At 40.0% G+C, this 25,154-nt stretch overlaps 3 protein-coding genes across 8 annotated transcripts in view; 2 read left to right on the top strand and 1 right to left on the bottom strand.

Annotated features, from left to right (window-relative positions):
* Window positions 1-532: 532 nt before the first annotated feature.
* On the bottom strand, window positions 533-7,120 carry fam217ba (family with sequence similarity 217 member Ba). 6 transcript variants are annotated; one of them, XM_088608288.1, is made up of 5 exons: window positions 6,982-7,120; window positions 5,013-5,234; window positions 4,719-4,830; window positions 4,132-4,220; window positions 533-3,426 (listed from the first exon to the last, which is right to left on the bottom strand). In XM_088608288.1, the coding sequence occupies exons 2-5, from the start codon at window positions 5,117-5,119 to the stop codon at window positions 2,097-2,099; spliced, it is 1,638 nt and encodes a 545-aa protein (XP_088464414.1). In that variant the 5' UTR covers window positions 5,120-5,234; window positions 6,982-7,120; the 3' UTR covers window positions 533-2,096. The 6 variants fall into 6 exon arrangements, with proteins under 6 accessions (XP_088464414.1, XP_088464413.1, XP_088464417.1 ...); XM_088608287.1 differs by lacking the exon at window positions 6,982-7,120 and adding an exon at window positions 5,973-6,121; XM_088608291.1 differs by lacking the exon at window positions 6,982-7,120 and adding an exon at window positions 5,973-6,103 and having other exon boundaries at window positions 5,013-5,229.
* ppp1r3da (protein phosphatase 1, regulatory subunit 3Da) lies at window positions 7,073-8,832 on the top strand. Its single transcript, XM_088608292.1, has one exon. The coding sequence runs from the start codon at window positions 7,073-7,075 to the stop codon at window positions 8,009-8,011; it is 939 nt and encodes a 312-aa protein (XP_088464418.1). The 3' UTR covers window positions 8,012-8,832.
* Window positions 8,833-10,336: 1,504 nt separating this feature from the next.
* The window catches only part of sycp2 (synaptonemal complex protein 2), a 33,251-nt gene continuing 18,433 nt past the window's right edge, over window positions 10,337-25,154 (top strand). Inside the window, exons 1-25 of the mRNA XM_088608278.1 lie at window positions 10,337-11,263; window positions 12,728-12,807; window positions 13,671-13,811; window positions 14,387-14,517; window positions 15,042-15,144; window positions 15,789-15,813; window positions 15,964-16,049; window positions 16,146-16,234; window positions 17,025-17,059; window positions 17,863-18,005; window positions 18,093-18,145; window positions 18,621-18,666; window positions 18,895-18,996; window positions 19,271-19,331; window positions 20,161-20,309; window positions 21,224-21,292; window positions 21,905-22,054; window positions 22,190-22,295; window positions 22,789-22,952; window positions 23,035-23,106; window positions 23,190-23,268; window positions 23,355-23,412; window positions 23,574-23,722; window positions 24,037-24,461; window positions 25,038-25,150. Coding sequence (XP_088464404.1) covers window positions 12,784-12,807; window positions 13,671-13,811; window positions 14,387-14,517; window positions 15,042-15,144; window positions 15,789-15,813; window positions 15,964-16,049; window positions 16,146-16,234; window positions 17,025-17,059; window positions 17,863-18,005; window positions 18,093-18,145; window positions 18,621-18,666; window positions 18,895-18,996; window positions 19,271-19,331; window positions 20,161-20,309; window positions 21,224-21,292; window positions 21,905-22,054; window positions 22,190-22,295; window positions 22,789-22,952; window positions 23,035-23,106; window positions 23,190-23,268; window positions 23,355-23,412; window positions 23,574-23,722; window positions 24,037-24,461; window positions 25,038-25,150 — 2,573 coding nt within the window. The 5' untranslated portion in view covers window positions 10,337-11,263; window positions 12,728-12,783. The remainder of the gene's footprint in view (window positions 11,264-12,727; window positions 12,808-13,670; window positions 13,812-14,386; window positions 14,518-15,041; window positions 15,145-15,788; window positions 15,814-15,963; window positions 16,050-16,145; window positions 16,235-17,024; window positions 17,060-17,862; window positions 18,006-18,092; window positions 18,146-18,620; window positions 18,667-18,894; window positions 18,997-19,270; window positions 19,332-20,160; window positions 20,310-21,223; window positions 21,293-21,904; window positions 22,055-22,189; window positions 22,296-22,788; window positions 22,953-23,034; window positions 23,107-23,189; window positions 23,269-23,354; window positions 23,413-23,573; window positions 23,723-24,036; window positions 24,462-25,037; window positions 25,151-25,154) is intronic.

Below are 25,154 nucleotides of genomic sequence, written 5' to 3'. Positions count from 1 at the left end.
TAATTTTAGATTAAATGAATTTCCAAAATTCACACCTGGGCACCAGAGTGATCAATATTACAGTAGGATGACAGAGTCTAATACCTACTTACAGAGGTGTCTGCTCAGGTAAACAACTTAACAGACAGCATTCAAACAGCATTCTTACAACATACAGTTATTCACACAGCTTCTTGAGAACACTGTGCCCTCTAAACCAAATAAGCCAAGGAAGATAGCTGTCCTGTCACAGTGGGAGCAGGGGATTATGTGTTTAGACACTGAACAGAACTGAACAGTAATTATGAAATTTGTTGTAAGTTGTAAAATTGTGAAAACAATCTCTGAAAGTCACCTTGTATTGCCACTTGTTTTTGCACAGTTGAAACAAACCAGGAAGCAGTACAAATTATGCATTTCCTACACATCATCTACCTGTTCAGTCTCGCCCAGATATTTGGCACACAATCCACAGCACTTAATATAATCAAACTCACATTTATTTTCAATCTGATACTATTCCCCCCAAATAAATAAAAAAACAACGAAACACTTCCAATGTTCTGCATTTTAATAATTGTCTTTAAAAATAGCACGACTTATCTTTTCCAAAGCAGTGCAACACAAGTTAAGAAACAGAAATATTTATTTTTCATGCTTTACAAACTGCTGCATCTCATATGACCAAAGGGAAATGCATCATTTGGAAATATTATGCAATACAATCAACGTACGTTTGAGGTAAAACACAGATTTGATATTTCTGTTCATCCCTGATTCATCTGTTCATACAGTACCTGAACAAATGCAAGTCTACAAATATAAGTTCTTGTACTAACTGTATTAACTGCTATCGTAATGTATTGCATACCTTACAATTGTATAAATTAGTACACTATTCCATGCTTTTTATTGTGGACTTTTCAAATGAACGAAAAAACATTTTCAGTGCAAAATAAAATTTCAGTGTTCCAATAAAAACAGACATGTTGACCATAAATGCAAATAAATGTACAGCCTTTTTTACCTACATGAATCAAAGTACATACATTTTTCACAATATTTTCGAGTATTGCATTGAAATGTTGTATTAATGATCTTCCTGATTTCTTCGTATCAATAAAACATTTGATAATAGCTTAAGTGCATTTTTTATAACTGATATGAGTAACTGCCCTGTGTATTTTATAAACAGAACATCAACGCTACTAATACATGAATAGGGTATCCTTCTATTCTATCATTATTTTTAAATTAATACATTAAATAAAAAAGAGTATATACCTTTTTGCTTAATATGACTGTCTAGAAATACTGTACTTCCGAAACATCTTCCACGGAACAAAAAATATATTTCATATAATTCTACGAAAACTGTAAATCTGGTGAACACTCAACAGAAAGGGAAGAGTCAGCATACAAATAAAAATATATGGATTGGATTAATGAACACACAAAAATATATTTTTTTAAGCATATCAATCCACAAACATCAATACCTATTTCCTTTCAACAAAAAGATCATACTCACTTCAAAAGTACTTGATTTGACCACATGAAAAGACAGCAAATACAATGATCAAGAGAAGTAGTGGACTGAATTGAATACAACACTGCATAACGTCACTAGGCTAAAAAAAAAGAATTAACATAAATATCAAATTGTAAATGGATACATTACTACAATAAGAATTAATTGTGAAAATAATACAAACACCAAGACCGAGCTAGACTTGCTCCAATATAGTCTGCTATTGATAAATACTGCAAAAACCTAATCTTGCCTTTCCTAGTGATCAGCAGACATTTTTCTTACAACCTTTTAGATTTTAGAACAAAGCAATTCAGCTTCCATTTTTAGCTTATTCTTTGACAATTTCCCTTCTTTAGAATCTTATCACTTCATGCAAGATGTGTATAGTAATTCTTCCTACAAATGTCTCATTAACATATGTAAAATACAACACTTTAGCTTAAATTCTGCGCTGGTTTACTAATGTTATCAATGGCAAGATATTGCAAACAGGTGCAGTACTGCATTGCACGTCATAAGACCTAAATCAATAATACTGTCTTCAAATTAGGGACAGGAAGGTGTGCTGTACAGGTGGGTGCAGTCACTTGGTCATGAACTGAACATGTTTTACTCTTCCATTAGACCTGGCAGCAGATGGGCCTTTGGAGACAGGAGAAGGGTCTTTTTCTGTCAAGACGGAATTTTGCTTTGTCTCTTGACTCAAAACCCCTGTCAGGGCACGCTGCCTCTCATTCCCACCCCTCCTCAGCGGGCTGACCTCACGCAGGCTCCTACTGGAGGCGCCCCTCTCCGCCAGCGAACTCTTCCCCCCCACGGGACTTTTCTGACTGCTGCTCCGGGCTGCAGACGGGGCGCAGCCTCCCCTGGGTGCAGCCGGGGGCTTGATGCCCGAAGCCGGAACTGGCAGCGGATTGCGGATGTTACCGGCCGCCTGCATGCGCTTCAGGTGGCCGGCTCCGGGCGAGGGGCTCTCAGGCTTTTGGCCCTGAGCCCATGGTCTGGGGTCCGACGAGGCCACCCGGCTCTCGCTGCTGCTCCTCCTCTGAGCGCCGCAGGCTCCGGCTCGCCGCTCCAGCAAGGGGCTGAGCCGGGAGTGGCGCTGGTAGGCGTAGGCGCGGCAGGCGCCATTACAGAAAGGGTAGTGGACCCGGCAGTGAGGACAGGCCGGCCGGGAGAGCTGCGGGGCCGAGGGATTCCCCAGGCAGGACAGGAAGGCCAAGGGAAAGGCACGCTGGCACTGGCGGAGGCTCTTGGGGGAGCTGAGGTGCGCCGGAGGGGCTGTGTGAGGCCGGGGGCGGGCGGCCGACACGAGAGAGGGGGACTTGCTACCTTCCGCCTGCACGGTTTGGATCTGCAGCCACTCCAGCTGCAGCAGCCTCTCCAGGTACCTCTCCAGCTGCCCCACGGGCTTCGGGCGCGGGGCCCCCTTCCCCTCCGTGTTGAGAAACAGCGCCAGCTGGCGCAGGCTCCAGGAACTGAAGGGAGGAGGCAGGAAGTCTGGGTAGCTGTAACCAGGGGAGCCCCCTCCTCGGGCACCGGGGAAATAGGGGTGCAGGTCACTGGGATCGACGACCTCGGCCCGAAGGTTGAGCTGCGGGGGGGTGCAGGGGGAAGGAAGCACTGGGAGCCTCTCCGAGTCGGAGAGATCGCTGGCGTTGTCGCCGTCATCTTCCTCTCCCGCGTACAGCTTTAGCGTCTCCAGGCTGGGGGGCTGGCCTGTGCCCAGCTCGGGACACCGCTTCTCCTGAGGGGGCACGAGGGGCAGAGACAGCAGGGGCCTGCTCTTCCCCGAACCCAAGGAGCCTACATCGGTCTCACTCCCACTGCGGGACCCCGGCAGGACCTTCTCCCTCCAGCTCCCTTCTGCCAGCGGGGAGAGTGATGGTTTCCCGTCTTCTTTCCCCGATATCCTGAAAAAACAGTCCTCAGACCTATCATCTAACAGGTAACACCCCCATTCGCGCATGACAGGCAACATGGTAACAAATACCAAAGGCTCTGAAAGTATTACTAAGCTCTACAAGGTTTCAAAATATTTTCGGTTCATTTTAAATTAACATGGAATGTTTACCTACAGCGCCTTGGTGTGCTGTTCAGACTCTTACAGGAAAACTGCAGCAGTCCCAGTGTCTCAGACCTCGGTAACATCGTAAATTAATTGGCAGTACAGAGTTTTTTTTATAGATTTTGAATTGAGAATACTTTGTGAAAGTATTGTAGAGTCGCCATTGTTGTTACAAAATGCTATTCTTGCCATGGGCGAGAGGGAGAGTCTGTGTGAATTGTGACGTGATGCGGCCCTTCCTGCTCACTAGTCACTGTAATGGCTAATGTAATGCGATCTAGGAGCAAATAAGTACAGGTTGTGCAGCACACATTTAACATCAGAAATGTTCCAACATGCTTAAGGGTATTGTTGGCAAAACCGTCACGAGGCAGAGAGCAATATTTCTATTGGATTAAAAGAGGTCTATTCACACAAGTCTGCTTCTTTAACATGTAATATGGCTGCTTAACGTACTCGGACCGGACATTTTGTTGCCTCGTTCTAAATCACTGACAATGTCATGGCTATGTTACGAGGTTGAATTTTAGGATTTGGAGCGGACGCTCACCGGGCTGTATCTGGAGAAGGAGACAGAGTTGTACTCTCAGTTACGGAGAGACTTCCAGATTTGGTCCTGCACCCTTTTCGCTGAGATCCCTAGAAAAAAAAACAAGTCATTTCTTCCATTCTGACAATAATCACAAATAAAAGCTTTTTTTTGTCTGCGCTGCCTGATTGTGCAACCCATGATCTAAGATAAAAAACATACATTTTCAGACATCTAGATCCAAACGAATGTACATGTGTGCACAAAGGGGTTTCAAATACGAGGCACATATTAGCATACATAAGAAAGGTTACAAATGAGAAGAAGCCATCAGGTCCATCTTTGCCTCTGATACTTTTTTGGATACTTTGCTTTATATCTTGACAGCCTTATAAAAGACCGAACTGCCCCAAAACAACCAACTACCCAGAATTACAAGTTCAAGCATCTGACAGATACTGTACACCAATGCCTTATTACAGAAGTGAGATGCTTTGGCTGAAGAATATAGAGTGTTGATGCTTTAAAGTGCCCTCTAACATTAAAACCCCACGTCACCTTGGGGTCAGTTTCCTGTCCAGGAGGGATACGATCTGCCCCTGACTTACTCGCTCTGCAGCCTGGGGAAGTTCCTTGCCCTGGCGAGGGGATCCGTGCTTGGGCTGTGGGCCGGACTTCTTCTGGGCTCTGAGGCTCAGAATGGCCTTCCCTTTCTTGGAGCTGTCAAACAAACAAGACCAGATTTGGGTTTGGGGGCTACAAAGGCACAAGTGCTACGTCAACAAAACTCTGGTAAAACAGTGAGCTTGCCATTGAAAGCGAGGAAATTAGTCATCGGTGATGAAAAAAAAAGGGGGAACTGAGCTCCTTCGGCTGCAAATAACAGTGCATTCGGAACTGACCTGGTCACTTGTCCAATATTTCCGGACGCTTTAGTCCTTATTCTGTCTTTGGAAGATCCCTTCTTGAGGGCGGTTGTGCCTGGTCGTTCTTGCAAGACGGGGCTCATCGCTGACCCAGGACTGCGTCAGTACCATACAGTCACAATTCACCAGAGGACTAGTGATGGGCTTCGCCATAGAAGCTCGCTTATAGTCCCAGGCGAACATAATCCAGGCCCTATGCTACGAAAGAAATTAAGCATGGTTTTTGATGATGGGGTACGCGCTGTAAGAAAACGCGATATATTATAAATTGCGGCAGTGTTTACCCTATAAAGCGTGCAACTGGGTCAGTTTGTTTTTCTCCACGCTATCATTTAGTGTCAGCCTAAATCCAATTTCAAATCGGATCTCTTCGTTCCGAAATTAGCTTTCCGACGGCTCCTCCGCGTCCACATTCAACTGTTTCAAAGCACACATCCAAAACAATTACCCCGCGAAAACTGTTTATTCAACAAGCCTAACCTAGAACAAAAAATGCGTTTAACGATATTGAAAAAAAAAATCCCGTATTTTCGGAAGAATGGTTTACTTTTTTTTCGTCAATTAACAGGCGAGATAAAGATGAAGAAGTGCTTCGTCAGTTTTAGTCCATAACACTTGTGATCCATTGATGTGGGTTTTGTTTACCTCGGCTGTCTCTACACACAGCTGTTTAATACAGTGTGCTTCCTGGGAAATGATGTCCTTACGAAATACTCGAGATGATGACCGGCCATCCATAAGACTTTCTTAGCATATGGATCGCCCATTGCCAATGATCAAAATAACGACGACAGCCAACAATGAGTACCTGGGCATCAACAAAACCCCTAAATAATCTTTCTTTACCTGCCACGGTCAGAACTACACTTCCCATCGTGCACCTCGCAATCTTGAATGTCAGGGGTGACAGTTACGATTAGCAGAAATCACACCCACCTTCTGCCTGTGGTTAACAGCTGGGGCTCTAGGAAATTGCGACGACGAGTTTAAAAATGCGATTTTAAAGAAATGCTCGCAGGGGATGCTGTTGTTTTTCTTTCTAGTATACGGCTTTCGTTTTGATAGTAATAATTCCTCCCCAGTAAATCGCCCTCCACTTTTAGTTTTTCATATCCGTGGGTTGTCTCCCTTACGGCTGCACCGAGGAAGACCAATCTCAGAAATGATCCTGATCGCCCCCGTGTGAATTTGAGGAGTATTTCTGAATTTGTGTTGTGCGTACGTGACCTACAGCTGGTGTACAGGAGAGGGAGCCGAAGTCTGCCTTCGGGAGTCAGTGTATGTAAAGGAATATCAAATGAGGTGTTTATTTCACATTAACAACGTTGAGCCTGTGTCTGAACAGCCATAATGCAAACATTGTTTAGTGTAAGTGAGAGTGGTCGTTTGTGTGGAGGAAGATATAATCAGAACTACCATGTCGTCAGATCTGAAGAACTGTGAGCGAAGGCATACGCTAAATGCACCGTAGCGGTGTTGTTTTTTTAGGGACAATGCATATTTAAAGAGCAAGAATTCTGTAGTAATATTAACGTCTACAGTAATACCATTTTATCTGCTTTGTTAAAAATCGTATTTTGTTGTCAGGGGGACAGTTTGTTTTTAGAGGCGTCGGGGCTTTCACGCATTAGGGGGTTAAAAATGATCTTGTGCGTTTTAATCCTGTTGCTCCACTCCGGGTGTCGGCGACCAACAGCAGCGGATAAACTGTGACATATTCTGTTGATGTAGGAAGTGTAATTAATGAATAAAACTCGCGCCCAACAATAAAAAGAAATGTAAACATCTCCAAAAACGTGATTTTTCTTTACTGCATTTATTACCTACGGTATTAAAGTATATTCAGCACAAACATTCCAGAAACTATCATGCACAATATGTTACGGTAAATCCAGTAAGAGTGAGGTTGTAAATAAAATAATCTCGTGCAACAGCAAATCCTTACCACAAACAGTTTCTCTGGAAAAGTCTTATTTTGCGGTGAGCTCTGTGTATTTTGTTCACTTGTAGCGGCGCCCGGGCCCTCTCTCCGGGGGATGGAGATGGCCAGGCCGGTGTACTGCTGGCAGCAGCCCCTGCGAGGGGGTTCCCCGACGGAGCTGGCCCTCCCCAGGAACCTCAGCAACGTCTCCAGGCGGTACTTCTCCGTTCAGCTGGCTGACGGATTCGGGGAGGAAGCGGCTGGCAAGAGGAAGCCTGTGAGCATCCGCCCGCCAGCCCCCCGAGAGCCCCCGTGCAGTAAGACCCCGAACGACTCGCCCCCCCACTGCGAGCCCAAGCCGAAACCCATCATCCGGAGGAGAGCTCGGTCGCTCCCCAGCTCTCCTCACAGGCGCCGGGGCTCTCTAAAGGACCGTGGCAGTCAGCGGGTGCGCTTTGTGGACTCTCTGGGGTTGGACCTGGCAGAAGTCAAGGTCTTCCGAGCTGGGGACGACCCCTCGGTGCCCCTGCACGTTCTCTCCCGGCTTCTGCTCAGCTCCGAGCTGGCCTCCGGGAGGCAGTTGGAGATCCCCTTGCACTACCTGCAAGCGGACTACCCCGCCCAGCCCGGGGACCGCGTGGATTTCCATCAGCGCCTCCGTCACCAGAGGGTGTGCCTGGAGAGGGCTCTGTGCTCCGAGCTGGGGATCACGGGCTCCGTGTGGGTCCTCAACCTGGCCTTTGAGAAGGAAGTCGGCCTACGCTATTCCTTCACGGGGTGGAAGAGCAGCGCCGACACCAAGGCATGCTGGGAGTCCAGTGTGCGTGAGGACAGGGCGGCTGGTGGCCCGGGTTCGGACCGGTTCAGGTTCCACCTGCCTGTGCCGCCCTTCATCCTGCACCCCGGGGCCACCTTGGAGTTTGCGATCTGCTACCGTGTTGCGGGAGCTGAATTCTGGGACAACAACGATGGGCGCAACTACAGCTTTACGTGCCACAGCTACAAACTGACGGTGCCCAAGGAGTGCGAAGACAGCTTGGTGCACTTCATCTAAAGGTGAAACGACGATATGGATGTGACGCGCAGCGACGCATCAGGCTCGTTAGGTTTGACATCGTTTTCTTCACACATACTGTAGTTCTTACTGTTTTTTTATTAAACAATTCAGAGATGAGTGCTGCTGTTCCTGGAAATCCACAATCTAGAAGCTTGACGTGTATCTTTAAATCACCAATTGTTAAATACTAAGACCCAAATTAGGCAAACCAGGTCTCTCACAGAGAATTAAAAGGGCAGGCACATTGAAATATGCACTTTCGGTATCTGTCAAGCAGCCTGCACTGAGTATTATGTCTCTCACCTAATGATATAGAGTTCCTATTCAAATCACAATAACCTTTTGTAAAAAAAAAACAGGAAATACATTTTTAATTAAGTACACTTAAAACATCTTGCCTGTCCTGACAATAAAGTTCTAATATTATCAAGCCTAATTATACATGACATGATTTTAGTTTGCTCTGGTCCTCTAGCCTGTTTGTTTTCTACCAGTAATGCAATAACAAAGGTCTTAGTAAATCCGCTATTTTTGAATGCTTCTCTGTACTGCATTAAATCAGATCTCCCCTGCTGTCCAGCAGAGTCTTCCCATCACCTGGCCTATCTCTGTTCCTTTGGCTCTGCTGTTCACTCCTTCTCCTCTTTTAGTAAGGAATTTGGGTGCTACTTTGGAGCTACTCTCTTATAAAACCTCTCTCCCCTTCTCCTTAGTATTTACTTGCTTCTTATTCCTCCAAAGACTCAGTCAAAACCTTAATGTTTAAAGTGAGATTCATCCAGAGGCCTTGTGGAACAAAAAAAACACAAGACAAGAAATCATACTGTGCGCTATTAAAACTTATGTTTATTAAATTCTATTCACAATACCATACAGAACATTACTGGTGAACAGGCAAAATAATCTTTTACAAGTTCTAAAAATAGTGATAGACTCAGAAAAAGTATATGGACTGAGCGATGGAGTTCCATGACTTTGGCACACGAAGTGAGAAGACCCATAGTTAACATCCAGGTCTTAGAAATAGGCAGGAATCCAGCATCTACTGAATGCAAAGCATGGATCATGTGAGTGTAGAATGGCAGCCCATCTCAACAGGCTAAAGGAAAAGATATCTAGAGGATCCATCTTTAACTCCTTATATACAGTATACTGTATACTGTATATAAGAATGTCTCTTGTCTGAAACATTTTATACCTTCAATAGGGAGGATTATGAAAGAACTTGATTAAATAATCTGTTCTTCTGCATAGTATTGACCAAGTCTTCTGCGCAAGAAAAGTCACAGGAGACTGGAACAAAATTTCTTACCATGTTGTTCAGTCTAACACTAGAGAATCCTTCACGGATTCTTGGGATTTGTAAAGAAGTTATTAGCAAAGACATGAACAAGATGGTCTGAATAATACCTGCTGTAATCTTTACGTTCTTAATACAGTAGGGTGGTCCTTGTAAAATCCAAGCTAGATGACTGTAAAGTAGTCCTTGCAAGATCTCCTGCCTCAGCTCCTCAAACTGCAGGTCATCCAGACCTCTGCTGCTTGTTTTGTTCTTTCCCAACTTACTGTAATTGCATCTGTGCTGTTCCCTTATTTCCCACTGGGCACCTGTGTCTCCCTGTAAAGCGGACTGTAAAACAGGAACTGCAGTCCCCATTTTTCAGATGGGTTGTAAAATCTTGGTATCAAACTAAATTCATTGAGGGTACAGAAAACTTTTACAAATTTCAGAGTGTATGAGATTAGAGTCCCGCCTTCCTCCCAAACATCTTTGGGAAAACGTCATGAAGCCCATGGAGTGTTTGTACTCCTCAGACTTCAGCATTCTTCCAGTTGCCAAGACAAAGTCCCAAACCCTGGGGGACTTCAGCTGTTTTGTTGCTCCAAGGCTGCTGACTGATTTCCCAGCTCACATTAGATGGACTCTAGTCTCATGTCAGCAGCCCTTTCAGATTTTATCTATAACGTCACAACAGCTTTTATATACAACATCCTTTCATTCTTTTTACTGTAATTCATTTTGTGTACACATCACATTGACTTGCCTTTGCCGTAAGTTTAAGGTGCTTTGAGATCATGTACAGTATCATTAAATTTTGTATTTGAAATAAAATTATTGTGATGAGAGTGGTTATTTTGCATGGTGTGTGACAGGTGTAATGTAAATACAATTTCCCCCCCTTTTCTTATTCATAGATTAAAGTAATCCCTTACAGAAGCAACTTGAAACTGTAATGTACTTTTTTTCTGAGTAGGTTTCTTCAACACAGTTGCATGCCTGTTGAAGAAAATGGGGGAAAGAGGCATCTGGTCAGAATTCCTGTTTATCTTTTATAGCTACATTATTATCACCTAGTAAACAGAAACAACCTAATAAACTTGCAGTGTTATCTAAACATTAGACTCAAAAAGACCAATTAACACCATACCTTTCTTGGTACAGTATATCACATGAACAGCTGAGGTTCACCTACTGGGTTTATTAACCTGCATTTTATTGTGTGCTACTGTACTTGTTCACTCCTGGAAAAACGGACACTTTGTGAAGAGGTTCGAGTGTTTGTTTTAAGTTCAATCTTTCAGCTTCTAGAGTGGCTGTAATAATCACGATGATGATGATAGGGTTTGAACATTACTTGGTTTTCAGAACTAAATAATCACAAGGATAACGTCGGTCGACCCTGCCTTACGCTTTGGTAAGGTGTTTTTTTTTTTTAAATAGGTAAGAAAACGTTAGAAAAATATATAGCAACTCCTGGGAAAGACCATTCTTTGGAAGTTATCGTGACCTTTGAAAGTTATGTAAAACGGTAGAAGGAATAAGTACATGGATATAGAAATCTAACCAGCCGTACTGTTTGACCGGTTAAGGGGAGGTGCCGGTGCTCGAGCCTCACCGCTGTCTCAGCTCTTAGCGTTTCCCGCGCCCGGCTGGCCTGTCGCGTGCCGCTCCGGTGACTGGAAACCGCAGAAGAGCGGTTGGCTTTCACGGTCTAACTTATTGATTCTCGCACCTGTCACTAATGGATGTTTCATTTTTACCGTCGAAATCCGTCAAATATAGTCATGTCTTTTTAATTATATTCATGTTGTAATTTCTTGAAGAACATTCCATCGAGATTAAAACGTCTTAAAGGTTTGTTTGACTGTTTTGTATTGAATTATGGATTTGGCCTGTATGTGTTATTAATGTGATGCCGATGATCATCTAATCAAAACAGATCCGATCGCCTGAAGCTTCAATGAACTGTAAGTTTTCCATTTCTTTTGTCTTTTAAAAGTCCGTTCCGGTCTGTCGTTATTGTACTGTATACCACAGCCTCGCATTTTTCTCAGTGGACTCTGCAATTTTGGGTTAATTAATGACGTTATTTATTTCTGTGGTACGTGTCATTAATGATGGGATCTTAGACCAGCTCTAATGTTTAAAAGCTGCTTCACAGAATGGCCCATGGCAAAATGAGAACGAGTTACTGTTCATAGAAAAGGAATGAAATAGCCCACAGATTTTAGAGTGCATAGTACAAATTACGGTAGACGTGAGAAAAACGTTCGTAGCCCTCATCAACAGACATTTAACAGGAAACACAATAAATTGAGGAGCATCTTCGTTTGTACCAGGTTATTTCGATTAGCACCGTTTTAGGCGTTTTGCATCACAGAAACAATGTAGCTACCTTCATTGATTGCCACTTGCAAAAATGAATTCATTTTATATGACTATTTTGTTTTAGTTCCCAGTTTCTACTGTTGTAGGGAACATGTTAGTAAAAACAATCACTGGTGGAAACGCTCCATGTCATATACCAGATAACCAGATTTCAGCCTCAGTGTAATAAATCTAATTAGTGTCCATTCATATACTTTTATTATGAATGTACTTATATTAATATAAAAAACTTGAGATCTATTGGGGTGGACTGGCTTTAAGTCCAGAGTGTGGACCTACAAGGTGTTACCGCCAAAGACTACTGTTGGATGATTGGATCACATCTCACAGATCATGGATCCTCTGCTTCATTAGAATAATAATTGATTTACAATAGACTGACAGAAAATGCTAGGACTTTATTGGGTATTAAAAAAGCAGTATACAGTAGATAAAGGCTATTCCTAGGTATTTAGATATAATGTCAGAGCTGCACTTAGTTTTACTGTATGTACCTTTGATCATTATTTTTTTCTGTAAAGCTGGCCCGGAGTCTAATCAACAGTTTACAACAGTTTAGCCACCCCCTTTAGAAACTGCAGGGCTTTTTGAATGGGCTAGCTGGCATGTTACGTCTGCAAGGAGGGTGACCCAATTTAATGTGATCTTTAATGTGATCGTGCGTCTAAAACTGCTTTTCAGTGCTCTTGTTCATCAGGACAAGGTCTGAATCCTGTGCAGAGAATACGATCCAGTAAGACATTATCTAATAGAAAAAAAGAGGTATTGTATTGCATGCAGTATTAGTCACTTTTTGATTACAGATATTCAGTCTAACCGATCTACACCAGACTGACAGAAAATGATAGGACTGTATTAGGTATTAAAACGCAGTATACTCATAGGCACATTATTCTGTTCATTGTACTTACTGCAGTGTTTGCCATTCCTGTAATTATAACTAGCAAGCATGCCATATTAACGCATTTGTTTCTGAAGGCATTTTGGTGTAAAGTAATGGTGTATAATTGAAAATCTTTTTTTTTTAATTTTGAATTTTGTAGGGATTTTTTGCTGTTGACCTATTCTCAAAAAAGACAAGTTTCTTTCCCTAGTCAAAATGCCACCTCATCAGGACCAGCAGGTAAAACATCAGAACTTATAAAAACATAGGAATAAGCAGGCTCACTAAGTTTCCTTTGATAAAATCCTCCTGCTGGAGTGAAAACTGTACTACTGTGGGGTTACAGCAGAAATTCACATGACCTAGAACTGTCTACTAGCACACCGAAGATTCTGCCAAGATTGAGGTGACATGTCATGTCAGTAAGGATGAGGGTAAAGTGGAAGGTGATTGTGGCATCAGTGCACATCACTGGCTTCTGTGAATGTCTGGCAGACTGTAGAATATTGCATTGTTGGTGGAAGCTGATCTGTCCTTCAAATGCAACCTTTTGCTCTTGGATCCAACATACTTAAGTGTTTTATTTAAATGTAGCTATTTCACCCTCTCACAACTGGCAGGCCACTAAAGCTTAGCAGGTGTGAGCCTGGCTAGTACTGAATGGGAGACCTCCTGGTTGCCTGGTTAAGATTTCTGCTGAAAGAGGTGTTAAAGGGACCAGTAGGGGGTACTCACCCTGCGGTCTGTGTGGGCCCTAATGCCCCAGCATAGTGACGGGGACACTATACTGTAAAAATGGCATCATCCTTTGGATGAGAAGTAAAATTGAGGTCCTGGCTGTCAGTGGTCATTAGAAATACCAGGGAGCTCTTTTCTCTCAAGACAAACAAGCCAAGTTTAGATATTTTCTACAAATGCTCTTGCCATTTAACTCAATTGCATTTTGTCTCTTTGTCTGTTTAGAGCTTGCCTATACTGTATCTGTGAAGTTGTGTTATTGTCTGATCTGCATTGTGCTTCATTTTTGTATTCACCTTTTTGGCAGCACTGTTTAATTTACCAGTGCATTGTATTTATCCTTTTACATACACTTTGTCCCGTAGTTTGAGAAATGCATAGATGAAGCACTGAAGAAGAATGAGTTCCATGGTTTGGAAAAGTTTCTGCAGGACAAAAGCAATGAAGGCACTAGTCAGAAATGTTCGAAGCAGCTCATAAATAAACTGGACCAACTCATGAACAGGGTAGGAGTGGAAATATGTTCATCATCTGGTGGCATAGTATCCATAGTGTGAAATTCTAAAGTAAAAATTGTAAAAGTACAGATATTATTGTCAAATAATGCCAGATCACAGCTTCACAGCTAGCTGGGCCTTTTTAAATTTAGCATAAGCATGGAGAAACACAAGTGATGTGGTACTTTATTTGCAAACATTCATTCAATACTAACTAAAATTTCACAAACTTAAAGACATAAGTCACAAAACTACAAAAAGCAAAAATATGTAGCACACGTTTTGGAATCCTCACTTCATAATTTTAATTCTCAGACTTATCTGAAAGGTTGGGTTGCAAAACCACTTGCCAATCATTAAATAGCTACAAATCAGAACTTCTTAGATCCTTTTAATCTTTACCATTCCTCAGATTTTTCACCAGTCATTTCCCTCAAGAGTCAACCTTCCAAGCAAAACACCAAAACAAAGTCAGGTCTTAAGTAAAAAGGAACTAGCAAAAAAAGCTGTGTTTCTCAACAGCTGTGTCTCATGCTCCAGGGTTTCAGCCACTGAGTATTTGCTTTCCTTTTGTCTATTTGTAGGAAATTGATAAAAGAAGGCTAAAAAATGCCTCTCAGCTGCTATGTTGCTTGCAGAAGCTTGGAAAGTCTCTAAGGATTCAGGGAAGTGAAGGAATAGCTGTGATGTTAAAACAAGGCCTTGTGAACAAGATAAGTATTTTAATAGGAGTTTTTTTATCATTTATACATGCATAAACTAAAAACATACTTAGATTTGAATCAAAGAAAAAATGCCTAATGTCTATACATATATCACAGGACAATAACAAAAACATATAACTCATCCGTTCCACACAATTTACGTATAGGTAAATTATTATAGGTAATTCTGTATTGTATATTACTTAGTATCTCTACAGTTCCTACACTATACTGGCAGCCTACCCAAATGGTAGTACTGCAGTGTGCCCTGTGCTTCTTGGATAGCCAGGTTACAGTGAGTCTTACAAAGAAGAAGCTACTTTATGATCATGGATGTATTTTGCAGTTTCCATGTGTGACTATCCAGGAATTACAACATCCAACAAGCAGTCTACATGTTATCAATCCAGTTAAAGTACATGTCCTCATATAATCACCACAAAATGGATACTCATTTTACACAGAAGAGGGTCCCATTTGAAATCGTTTGTTTTAATCGGAGTGAATGCTAACAGTCTGCATCATTGTTTCAGATGGTGCAGTGGTTCGATAAAGCCAGAGAGATATGGGCAGAAGGAGGACATATAAAAAATGAAAACTTGCTGAATTTTGCAGAAGATCTTTTTGATTTTGTGATGGTGAGAATTGCCTTTCTGTATGAAAAATCTTTTTTATTGCACAAACCCTAGTAAAATATTTTAATTTGGCCTATATCTATAATGTCTATGTAAAATTTTAATTAATACGTTGGAATTGTTGTGACAATTTTGTCTGACAAATGCTTCTTCTGCCTTTTAATTTCTTTTCTTTTAAAAAAAAATCTTTTTTTTTTGTTAGAGCCTTCTTGTGAATGCACCCAACTCCTTGTCCCAGGCCTTTTGTAATTTCCAGTGACTACATTAAGAGCATGACTAACCAATAGCTTTGTTTCAATTCCCCCATTGTGATCTGTGAGTTTTGTATTGCACTCAATGTAATTTATTTCTGTTTTTTTTCTTCACCTCTTGTGTCATTTTTGTTTTATTATAATTCTGCTGGTAAGAATTATTGTACAAATGTTGTGCAATGACTTATGGTGGTTGCCATGAAAATCCCTTCAGAAATTGAAGGCTTGAGTGGGTGAGTAAAGGATTAAAATCAAAATTCTCTTCCTGTGTTAAATGGCAGTTTTTGGTCACGCAGAGCGATATAAATGCAGATACTACTAGGTGAACTACTTGTCTGAGTAGTATTAGTAAACGTAAGATTTAATATAATATACATTGTATTTACATTTTCACAGGCTGTGCATGAAAACAGCAATGAAGGTATGTAAAATAGCTTCCATATATCTATGGCAACATTATTGAAATTGTCACAGTATTTTCTGTAGTTCATTTATTTGTGTTTCAGTGTTACAGCACAGTTATGCCAGTCAGTGTCATTGTGTAAATCTTTCTTAATTGATCATTTCTTAGGAAAAAGCCAAGTCACCAAAACCTTCCTGCATCGTGCAGGGCAGTTGACCGCAGATGCTGGTGTGCATATCTCTATACAACAGGAGGTACTGTAACCCTGACTCTTATGATCAGTCAGTAATGTTCAAAGCTATTTTATATGTTCAAAAATCAACAAAAAAACACCCTTCTTTTCTTTCAAGGCTGTAAGAAAACTGAACCAAATTCTTGATGAAAGCCCACATGAATTAAAAAGACAAGTTTTATCATCTGCAGAGATCTTAAGTGTCATGTAAGTAAAAGTAGAAAACTTAAAATACTGATTTCTTACATATTCATAGCGTTTTTTCATCCTTAAGAAACCCAAAGCACTTTGCAGATAGGAGAGAATCCTGTTCATTCACAACTGAAGTACAACAACCACTTGGTCAAAATACTGTACAATAACCGTTCTATACCAAAAGTAACCGCAGTAGATCAGGTGCAGACTGAGAAATTATTTTTCTGGTTGTGCATTCTGAGATAAAATGGCAAGTTGACACTGTAGTTAACAGAATTAACTCGGAATAACACCACCCAAGAATGAAGTGTATTGAAAGAATTCTGGAGTTTCGTGAAAATTTGGATAAACCCGCTTGGCTGAGGGTAAACCTCCTGGTCACAGGACGAGGAGAATGGGACCCCCATCCAGAGTGAGGAGTGACAAGGGGCAGCTCCAGAGGTGGAGATGGGGTGGAGGTGGGATGCATAAAGGCATATGTGAGGAAGAGAAGGGGTTCACGTACAGTACACAGTCTTTATAGTGTTCAGGAGAGGAAGTGACATCAGGAGTGTTTGCGAATTACAGACGGCCAGGTCTGATTGAACATGGCTGTTGTCATTCCTTCCGAACTTTCATTACAAACGCCATTAAAACAGAAAAAAGTTGAGTTTCATGGATTTCTTCTATTATTCCTTCCATTTTGTACTTAATATAAGCAGAGGACATGGGCTTGATAGTTTGTCACACAGAAATGTGCACTTCACCAGTAAAGCACAGCAAAATTAACTTGTATTATTTGGTTCCTTATTTGTTTTGCCAGGAAACTTTTGGGTAAACGAATAATGGAAGGTGGAGGTAGGTGTTTTTTTAGTTTTGTTTTACACTATCTGCAAAAAAAATGATTCACTTAAATTTCCTTCAAAGAGTGTGTGCAATCTCTTGCAAAGTCCATAGTCCCTAGTGTCTTCTCTGTACAAGCACTATGTGCACTTGTTTACATGTGGCTCTGTGGCTAAGAATCTTCACCTGTGGCTGGAAGGTTGCTAGTTCAAATCCTGCAGCTGGCAGAGGAATCCTACTCCGTTGGGCCCCTGAGCAAGACCCTAAACCCAAACTGCTCCAGGGGTGCTGTACAATGGCTGACCCTGTGCTCTGACCCCAAGCTTCTCTCCCAGTCTGTGTGTCTCATGGAGAGCAAGCTGGGGTAGCAAAAAGACAAATTCCTAATGCAAGAAATTGTATGTGGCTAATAAAGTGATCTTATCTTAATGAGGGGTTTGACTGTGTAACTGAGGGCTGGAACAAAACCCAGCAGGTGTGTGGGAAACCACTGACATAGACCTTTCTACTTCTTGGATTAATTGTGCCAGGGATGAGAGGACTATAGTAAAAGTAGAATGTCACATCTTAATTACACTGTAATTCTACTATTTGTGTGATTTTATTTCTGGAAACTTTTGGCAGGAAATGTGGAGAGGGATACCACCTATCAGATTTAGGGTTCTGTGGGGTAGTGGAAATGATTTTGTTTGGGGGAACTGTTATATTGCTATGTCTGTCATCTTCTGGTTTGAAAGATTACAGCTAATCAAAATTTGTGCAAAAAATGTTAGAATGTAAGCACTTGAAAGAGCTCTACTGTCCTCTGCCTGTTTCAGACTATGACTTGCAGGTAGCTCTTACAGAGGCCCTGTGTAGGATGACTACAGAGAAGCAGAGGCATGAGCTAGCAGATGGGTGGTTTAGTGTGGAGTTCGTAGCCAAAGCCTTCAAAAGGATCAAGGATTCTGAATTTGAAACGGTAAATATTCCTTTCTCTGAATATGTGACTTCATAATTCTACACCAAAAATAATTGACGTTTCTTATTTCTTTTTGTTTTACACTAGGATTGCAGAAAGTTTCTTAACCTGATAAATGGCATGCAGGGAGACAGAAGGAGGTACTTAAGATTATTCATGTATTAATGTACAGTATATCTACAGTATCTGTATTTCTAGTAAGATGTACTTGTATGACTGCTGAAAGGCTCAGGCTATAAAGATAGAACATCTTACCTTGATCTTGCAGAAGCTTAGCACACTAACGAGCCGGAGAAAGATGTACTAACGAGGAGCACATGAGATGCACAGGAAAGGAAAAACAGGGGTGTGTAATTGAGAGGAAAGAATGCGCTTCACTGCGTTCCTTAGATATGACAATGAATAATAAATACATGTCGGAATGAACAACCTTTTGCAAAATGAACTTTATAATGCAGATCAGTTGTACACAAGCAGCTGCGTCTGCTTTTGATTTTTGAGAATTGATGGTGTGATGGTGCACTCTGATTCTGTTGATCTCCCTTTCAATGTGTCTGTTTCCTGGTTTGGAGTCCAACAACAGACAATTTAGATATCATTTCTTTTTATTCACAGAGTTTACTCTTATCCTTGCCTGGAAGTATTTTTGGATAAACATGAGGTTAGTTATTCTACTGTTTATGTGTCACACTACAAAATGTATTATAGTAATATGAAAGTAGAGAATATGTGCAACCTTTAATCTCTATATCAATGAATCTATTTAGTATATAATCCGAGGTTATTCTTGATGTTCCTTTCTAGATGTGCTTTTTCATTGGTGTGTGTAAGATTATTTCTTGACTAGTACAATGTTAAATCTGTGCTGTACCTGTACTGTTTTTTCTAGTTGTTCATGCCAGCAGATGACAAACTTGAAGAGTTCTGGATAGATTTCAACTTGGGTAGCCAGAGCATAACATTTTATATTTCCACTGCTGATGGGGAGGAGGTGAATTTTAATTTTACATTTTTTAGATTGTTCATTAATTGAACAACATATTTTTTTTAAATTATAAATGATTTTTTTAAAACTAAGTTTTGAGTCCATGTCATTTAATTATTTGTAAAATCATATACAGTAACGTTTTAATAAAGCACATATGTTTTTAGAAATTTAATTCACTAGCTTTTATTTTGTGTATATGTGTGTACTGAAAACAAAAAAAGCCTTGTTGTTGCATATGGAGTATGACTTACTCAGATAAAATGATTTCTCTTCTCAGGAGAACCAATGGGACACTGTGTGTATACCCAAGGATGAAGTTGAATATTATACAGTGAAAGGTAAGAATGTGAAAGTCTTTCATAAACATATTTTGGATGTTATTTTACAACAGTGAATATTGTGCTCCCATAGGGTACACCTCTTTAAATGCAAAAAACATTGATGGTGTTCAAACTCCGAAAGAAATATTAACAGCAATAACTTCAAGGTATATTTCAAATTTGAATATTTTTCAGGCTTATTAAAATGTGTTGATTTCAATGAGAACAATTTTGCCCTGGTTATATTCAAAGCCATTTCTATTTTGTTGAAGAATCTGGGTTGATTACTGTGTGATCAGTGTGTGGGGCTGGAGCCCCACACACTTTCCTACAACAAAATGGTTGTCCAGTATATCTGTGTTAAAAAATGTTAAATACAAATTCACTGTACTGTATATGACTGGATCATTTCAATAGGAATGATGTAACACATTAAAACACAATGATGTTTTAAATACTTACATTTTTTCCATGTTACTTTTCAGCAGAGTAAATGTACTTGCTGTTTATTTTAAATGTTGCGTTCTGTGAAAGAGTTAGTGTCTCTGTGTTATTACGGTACTTAACAATCCTATTTTTTTAAAGGGGGGATGTGGTTTCCATGGGGAATTCTGATTATTAATATAATACAAGTAACATTTTTAATACTACTCTTACAGAACTAGTTTATATATTAAATCAATGGCCAACTTTTCATGTTTGATTGAACAGTTAGTATGAGCCTGCCAGTGTGCAAGGGCCTGGATCCCACTGGACATCATTACTGCTCAAAGGAAAAGAAAAAAAACAGTGTGTAGAATGTAGAATGCACTGTGCTGTTTTTACCTGTTTTGTTTTATTCATTTAGAGGAGAAAGGACAAAAAGTATTAACAGTGATGCTGAAGCAATTATTAAATAGTGGTGGAAGGGAGGGGAACAAGATCCAGATGTATTTCAGTGCAGCTCTGGACATCGGGGAAGCAGTCAGGCATGTGTACGGAGAGCCAGAAAACAAAGTAAGTCTTACTCCAAAGAGCCTTTCAATACAATTGTATACTGGATTCCAATCCGCCATAAAATGTGAAATCTAAGAAAATCCTCTGAATGTAGTACTTTTATATTTGTTTTTTTGTCAAGGGTTTGGTGTTCTTTAGTATATTTTTTAGTTTTTTAGTTATTTCAGAAAGAAATGTAACATGATATTTCGAGTAGAAAATAAACATCTACTGGTTTTACAAAGAGCTGAAGGACAGGTGCCTTTAAATAAGTCCCTGCCTGCACAACTAAAATACAGAAGCTTAACCATGTATGTGTATACTACAGTATACATAACGGAAAACAGCTTGACACAACTGTGGTCACTTTAGATTTTGCCCACAGAAAACGTAATGTCTTCTGTTGTGTCCATGCTACAAATATAACAAATCACACATCCTCAGTTATTTCTCTTTTTTCTACTCAATCAAATGTTGCATTTGTAGAGAGTATGGTAAAAGTTTATTTACCTCCTTGTAGTTTTAATGTCCAATAACTATGACACAGGCAATAGTATGATTGTGAGTTAGCTGATCTTTTTCACTTTTGATCCTTTATTTCTTAAACTGAGTAAGCCAATACTGCTTTAACTCCTCACATATAAATGAATAATAGTCATTAGCCCTGAATAACATCATAATATTTTGGCAATTCACCAAACCTGCTTTGCATATCCCTGTATATGGGAGAGTGTTGATAAATGCAAAGTATTTTGTTTCCACCACAAGAATAAGTGTTATCTGAATGATAGGGTTAGTATCCTTTTTTCAATTATATCATTAAATGTTAAGAGCCATTATATATTTTTCTAATTAATCTACTGTTAAAACTTATAGTTGTGCTTCTGTGGACCAAATCAAATGCACTTTTCCTTTAACTTTAAATTATCTTGCAGAGAACTGTTGGAAAATGTTCTGTAGTGAAAACGATTGTGCACTACATTGAGACTGAAGATGGTTCTCAGGTCTGTAAAGCTTTTACCCGTTCAGAAATAAAATGTCCTCGGAAAAAATGTTCTACATGCGTGATTAAAAATAACTATTGTTTGAATGTTAGCTGGATTAAAATGTGGGTGATTCATAAGCATTTATTTGTGCTTTATCAGCTTTCTAGTAGTTTTCTAGACAACACTGTAAACAATTGAATTATAAAAGTTGTCACATACAAGACAATTATGTAGAAAGGGGTTGTTAGTCCTGTATGTTACTCAAAAGTATAGTAAATGTTCTTAGTCAAATATTTATGTCAGCCCTGACTCAATTGCTTCAGCACTAGCAATTTCTAAAACCACAACTGGTCAGGGATTTAGAAGTGTACATGTTCTCTTTGTTGTTTAGTGAACAATGAGGTAATCAAATAATAGTATTTAAATTATTGAAAGTGATGAGTTCTTTGAACCCAACACCTTACATTTATTCTTCCCCAGAATAAGTCTACCAGATGTGGGACAGTAAAATAACTAGCCTACACATTCATATAAGAATAAGTACCCAGTATTGTGCTTTATACAGTATGTATCATTTTCATCACATATATCTTAAAAGAGGATTCCTTTCAGTTTATATTTAAATTTCAGGTTTTAGTTCCTGAAAGTCAAGTCTCACAAACTCTTAGTACAGTGCAAAGGCCAATGGAGAATGAGAATAAAATCACACAGCTGCCTCCACATTCAGTAGCATCGGAAGAGAGATCTCGAAGTACGAAATCGCCACAACACACAGTCCAGGTGAGTGTTAATCAACACTAAAGACATTTCTCACCTGTTTTGAATTGAACGTACATGTCACTAAGGACAATGTAGTCTCAGTAAAAATGCAGCTTCGCCTTGAAGTCTAAGAGAAAAGACGGAATTTTCTTTCAGTCCAGCACTCCTATGAGGTGGAAGGTGTCTGAGGCCAGCTCTATTATATCATATGCTGGTGACCAGCGAGCAACCAGAAGTCCAGCATCAACAGTTATGGCAACCCGTAGGTTTTTCACAAGCTTTTGCTGTTCTTTAAAAGCTATTTAAAAAAAAAATAGCATTACATTACCAACATTTATAATGACAGTTGCTTCTTGTTTAAAGAGTCTTTATTTTTAATTGCACCATACATTATAGCAATTAGTTCTACATGTATTTATTATTCTTACTCTTTATTTGGATTCATATAATTTTTATTAATGTACAAGGCCTGGCATATAAATTATTAAACTTATTTAAGGTACTATTCTGAGGTACTGTACTGTGTGCATCAGACAATTCATTTGCGCTCATAATGGCATATTTGAATTCCACTGTTCCTGGTAAATGAACATTGTGGATACTCTGAAAATTATACTTTGTTGATTTTCAAAATTAATCCTAAATTATATATTCTAAAAATGTATGATAGAAGCTTCATCAAACTTTGCTTAATGTAGTTTTCTGTAGTTTATCTGTCTGTAGCAAGTGTGATTTTATTATTTATTTCCCCGCAGCTACAGCGTCGAAGGACAAGGTTAAACCAACACTGCAGCTGATTGGTTCCTCAAAAATAAACAAAGGATACAACATCAATGAGCTGATCACCACAACCCCTTCCAGACAGCCTTCAGTGAGCAAACCTTCTAGTACAGGAAAAGATGTACAAGATCTTGACAAGGTCAGTTATGTTCCTTCTGCAAACAGATTAGTCTTAACACCTTGAAGGTCATTATTAGAGCTGAGCTTCTTTTTCTCTTCAGAGCACCACCACAGCTTTGGAGAACAGCAAACGTGGCTCAGAGAGAGCAAGCTCGACTCAGAAATTCCTCAAGGCATGGGTATACGTTATGTGAACTGCATATGTTTTAGATCTTCTTCTAATGTTCATATTAATGTTGGTCTTTTTTCCTTTCAGCATATACCTGTAACCAAAGTTGTTGAAATGGTGCAAGAAGACAAAGATGATGTCAAGGTTACAGAGGAAGAATATATTGGTACAAAAGTGTTTTTCTTGCTTAAACATTCTTGTTGTACACCTTTTGTATTTATCCGAGTAAGATTTTCTCTTTTTATCTTTCAGATGATATGATGAATGTTGTGCCTGACACTCAACCTTTTATTAAAAAAGACAAGCCTCTGTAAGTTATAGTCAAAAGTTCAAAAACATTTAAAGATTGAACGACTTAAAACTGAATTTATAAAAGCTACACCAGTAATCTGTGTTGTTTTTAATATGCAATGTTATATCTTGAGTATTTTATTTTTCACAATGATAGTGAGGATAGTCTGTTTTTTTAAGGTTGTCTGACCCTGTATTCAGTGTTTCAAGGGAGAGAAATACTATATCCAGAAAGATGTCCGAGGGTGTATCACCAGCTTTTAACAGAGTATCATCATCATTTAGGATAAAGGATCAAAATGATTCCTCATTGTGTGTCCTTAAACAAGGTACCGTTTTATTGTTCTTAAAGGCAGGCTTGTGTATTTTGTTTCACAGTTATTGATACAATTAATTAGATTTCATGTATATACTGTATACTGTAGGGTATACTTAGAAGTGTGAATAAGCCATTTTTATTCATAAAAAGCTTTAAAAATGTAAAATGAATGTTTATTTTCTAGCAAAGCCAAAGCATATATTTTAATTTGAAACCCACATCCAAAGTTTAGATACAACCTGAAAAGGAAGCCTTCCATCTCAGATCTTGTTTTCCACAGCACCAGGTCATAAAAAGGAAACTTCTTTTCTTGAACACCTTTAGATCAGGCTCAACAGCTGGAATTCTCAATGAAAAAAACACCTTCTTCAACAAAGCACAGCTCGACAGAGACAAACTACAAAGACCTACAGAAACAGGTGACCGAGAAGCTAGAGAGGTTACTCAAAGAGAAGAACCAGAGAGCTGGAGACAGATGTCTGGAAGTGAATGGCAGTCAGGTGCACAGAGAGCAGCCAGCAGAGAGGGGAGCCAGAGTGAAGGCAGCTCCAGCACAGGAGAAGGATCACAGCAGTGCAGAACCATGTACCAAACCTTCCTTCCCAGCTCCAGTGAAGCAGGCTGAGAAAGCAGCACCTGTGCTGGACAGAAAGCCAGGCACATTTAGCAAGGACTCCTCATTCCGAAAACAGGAGAGATCACAGTCGACGAAGGAAACTGAAGTTTCTGAGAGGAGGACAGATCAGAGAGTGAGAGTTTTCACGATCTCAGTTTACAATCTCTAAAATTATATCAAGGGTGGCATGGACGTGCAGTGGTTAGCATGGCTAGCTGGACCCTGGGTTTATTTCTGGACCTGGGGTGCTATTTGTGTGGAGGCTGTATGTGTGCTCATTGGGGTTTCTAGTTGCCTTCCATAGTCCAAAAAATACATGTAGGTTAACAGACTTCTGGGAAAATTGATCCTAATGTGAGTGTGTGTGAGTTTGTGTCTGTCTGTGTCTTGCGATGGACTGGTGTCCCATTCAGGGTGTGCCCTGCCTTGCTCCAGTTGCTTGGCAGGATAGGCTCTGGTTACCCCACAGCCCTGAATTGGATGAAGCTGTTAGAAAATGGATGGAGGACCAGTTATATTGGCCCGTTTATTTTAAAGGGTCTTCATTAAACTTAATCCTTAGGGATGCATTTGTTAAATTTTTAACGAATCAGCAAACCTTATGACTCAACCTAAGATTTCAGTTTTCTTTCAGATACTAGCCATCGAAGAAGCCTAGAAAACTTCTGTTCCATGGTAATTTTTCAGACTTACTATTTTGTGCATATAGAAGACCATCTCAGTGATGAAAAGATGCATTGATGTCACAGAAACAACAACGTCCATTTCAGGAAAGTGCAGAACTGTGACAGGACAAGGGCTAGATACCTCTCTTCAGAAAAGGTAA

This window comes from Lepisosteus platostomus, chromosome 15 (genome assembly GCF_059453375.1).
Source record: "Lepisosteus platostomus isolate fLepPlt1 chromosome 15, fLepPlt1.hap1, whole genome shotgun sequence".
In the NCBI taxonomy this organism is placed as follows: Eukaryota; Metazoa; Chordata; class Actinopteri; order Semionotiformes; family Lepisosteidae; genus Lepisosteus; species Lepisosteus platostomus.
This window is presented reverse-complemented; position numbering and strand designations above follow the sequence as displayed.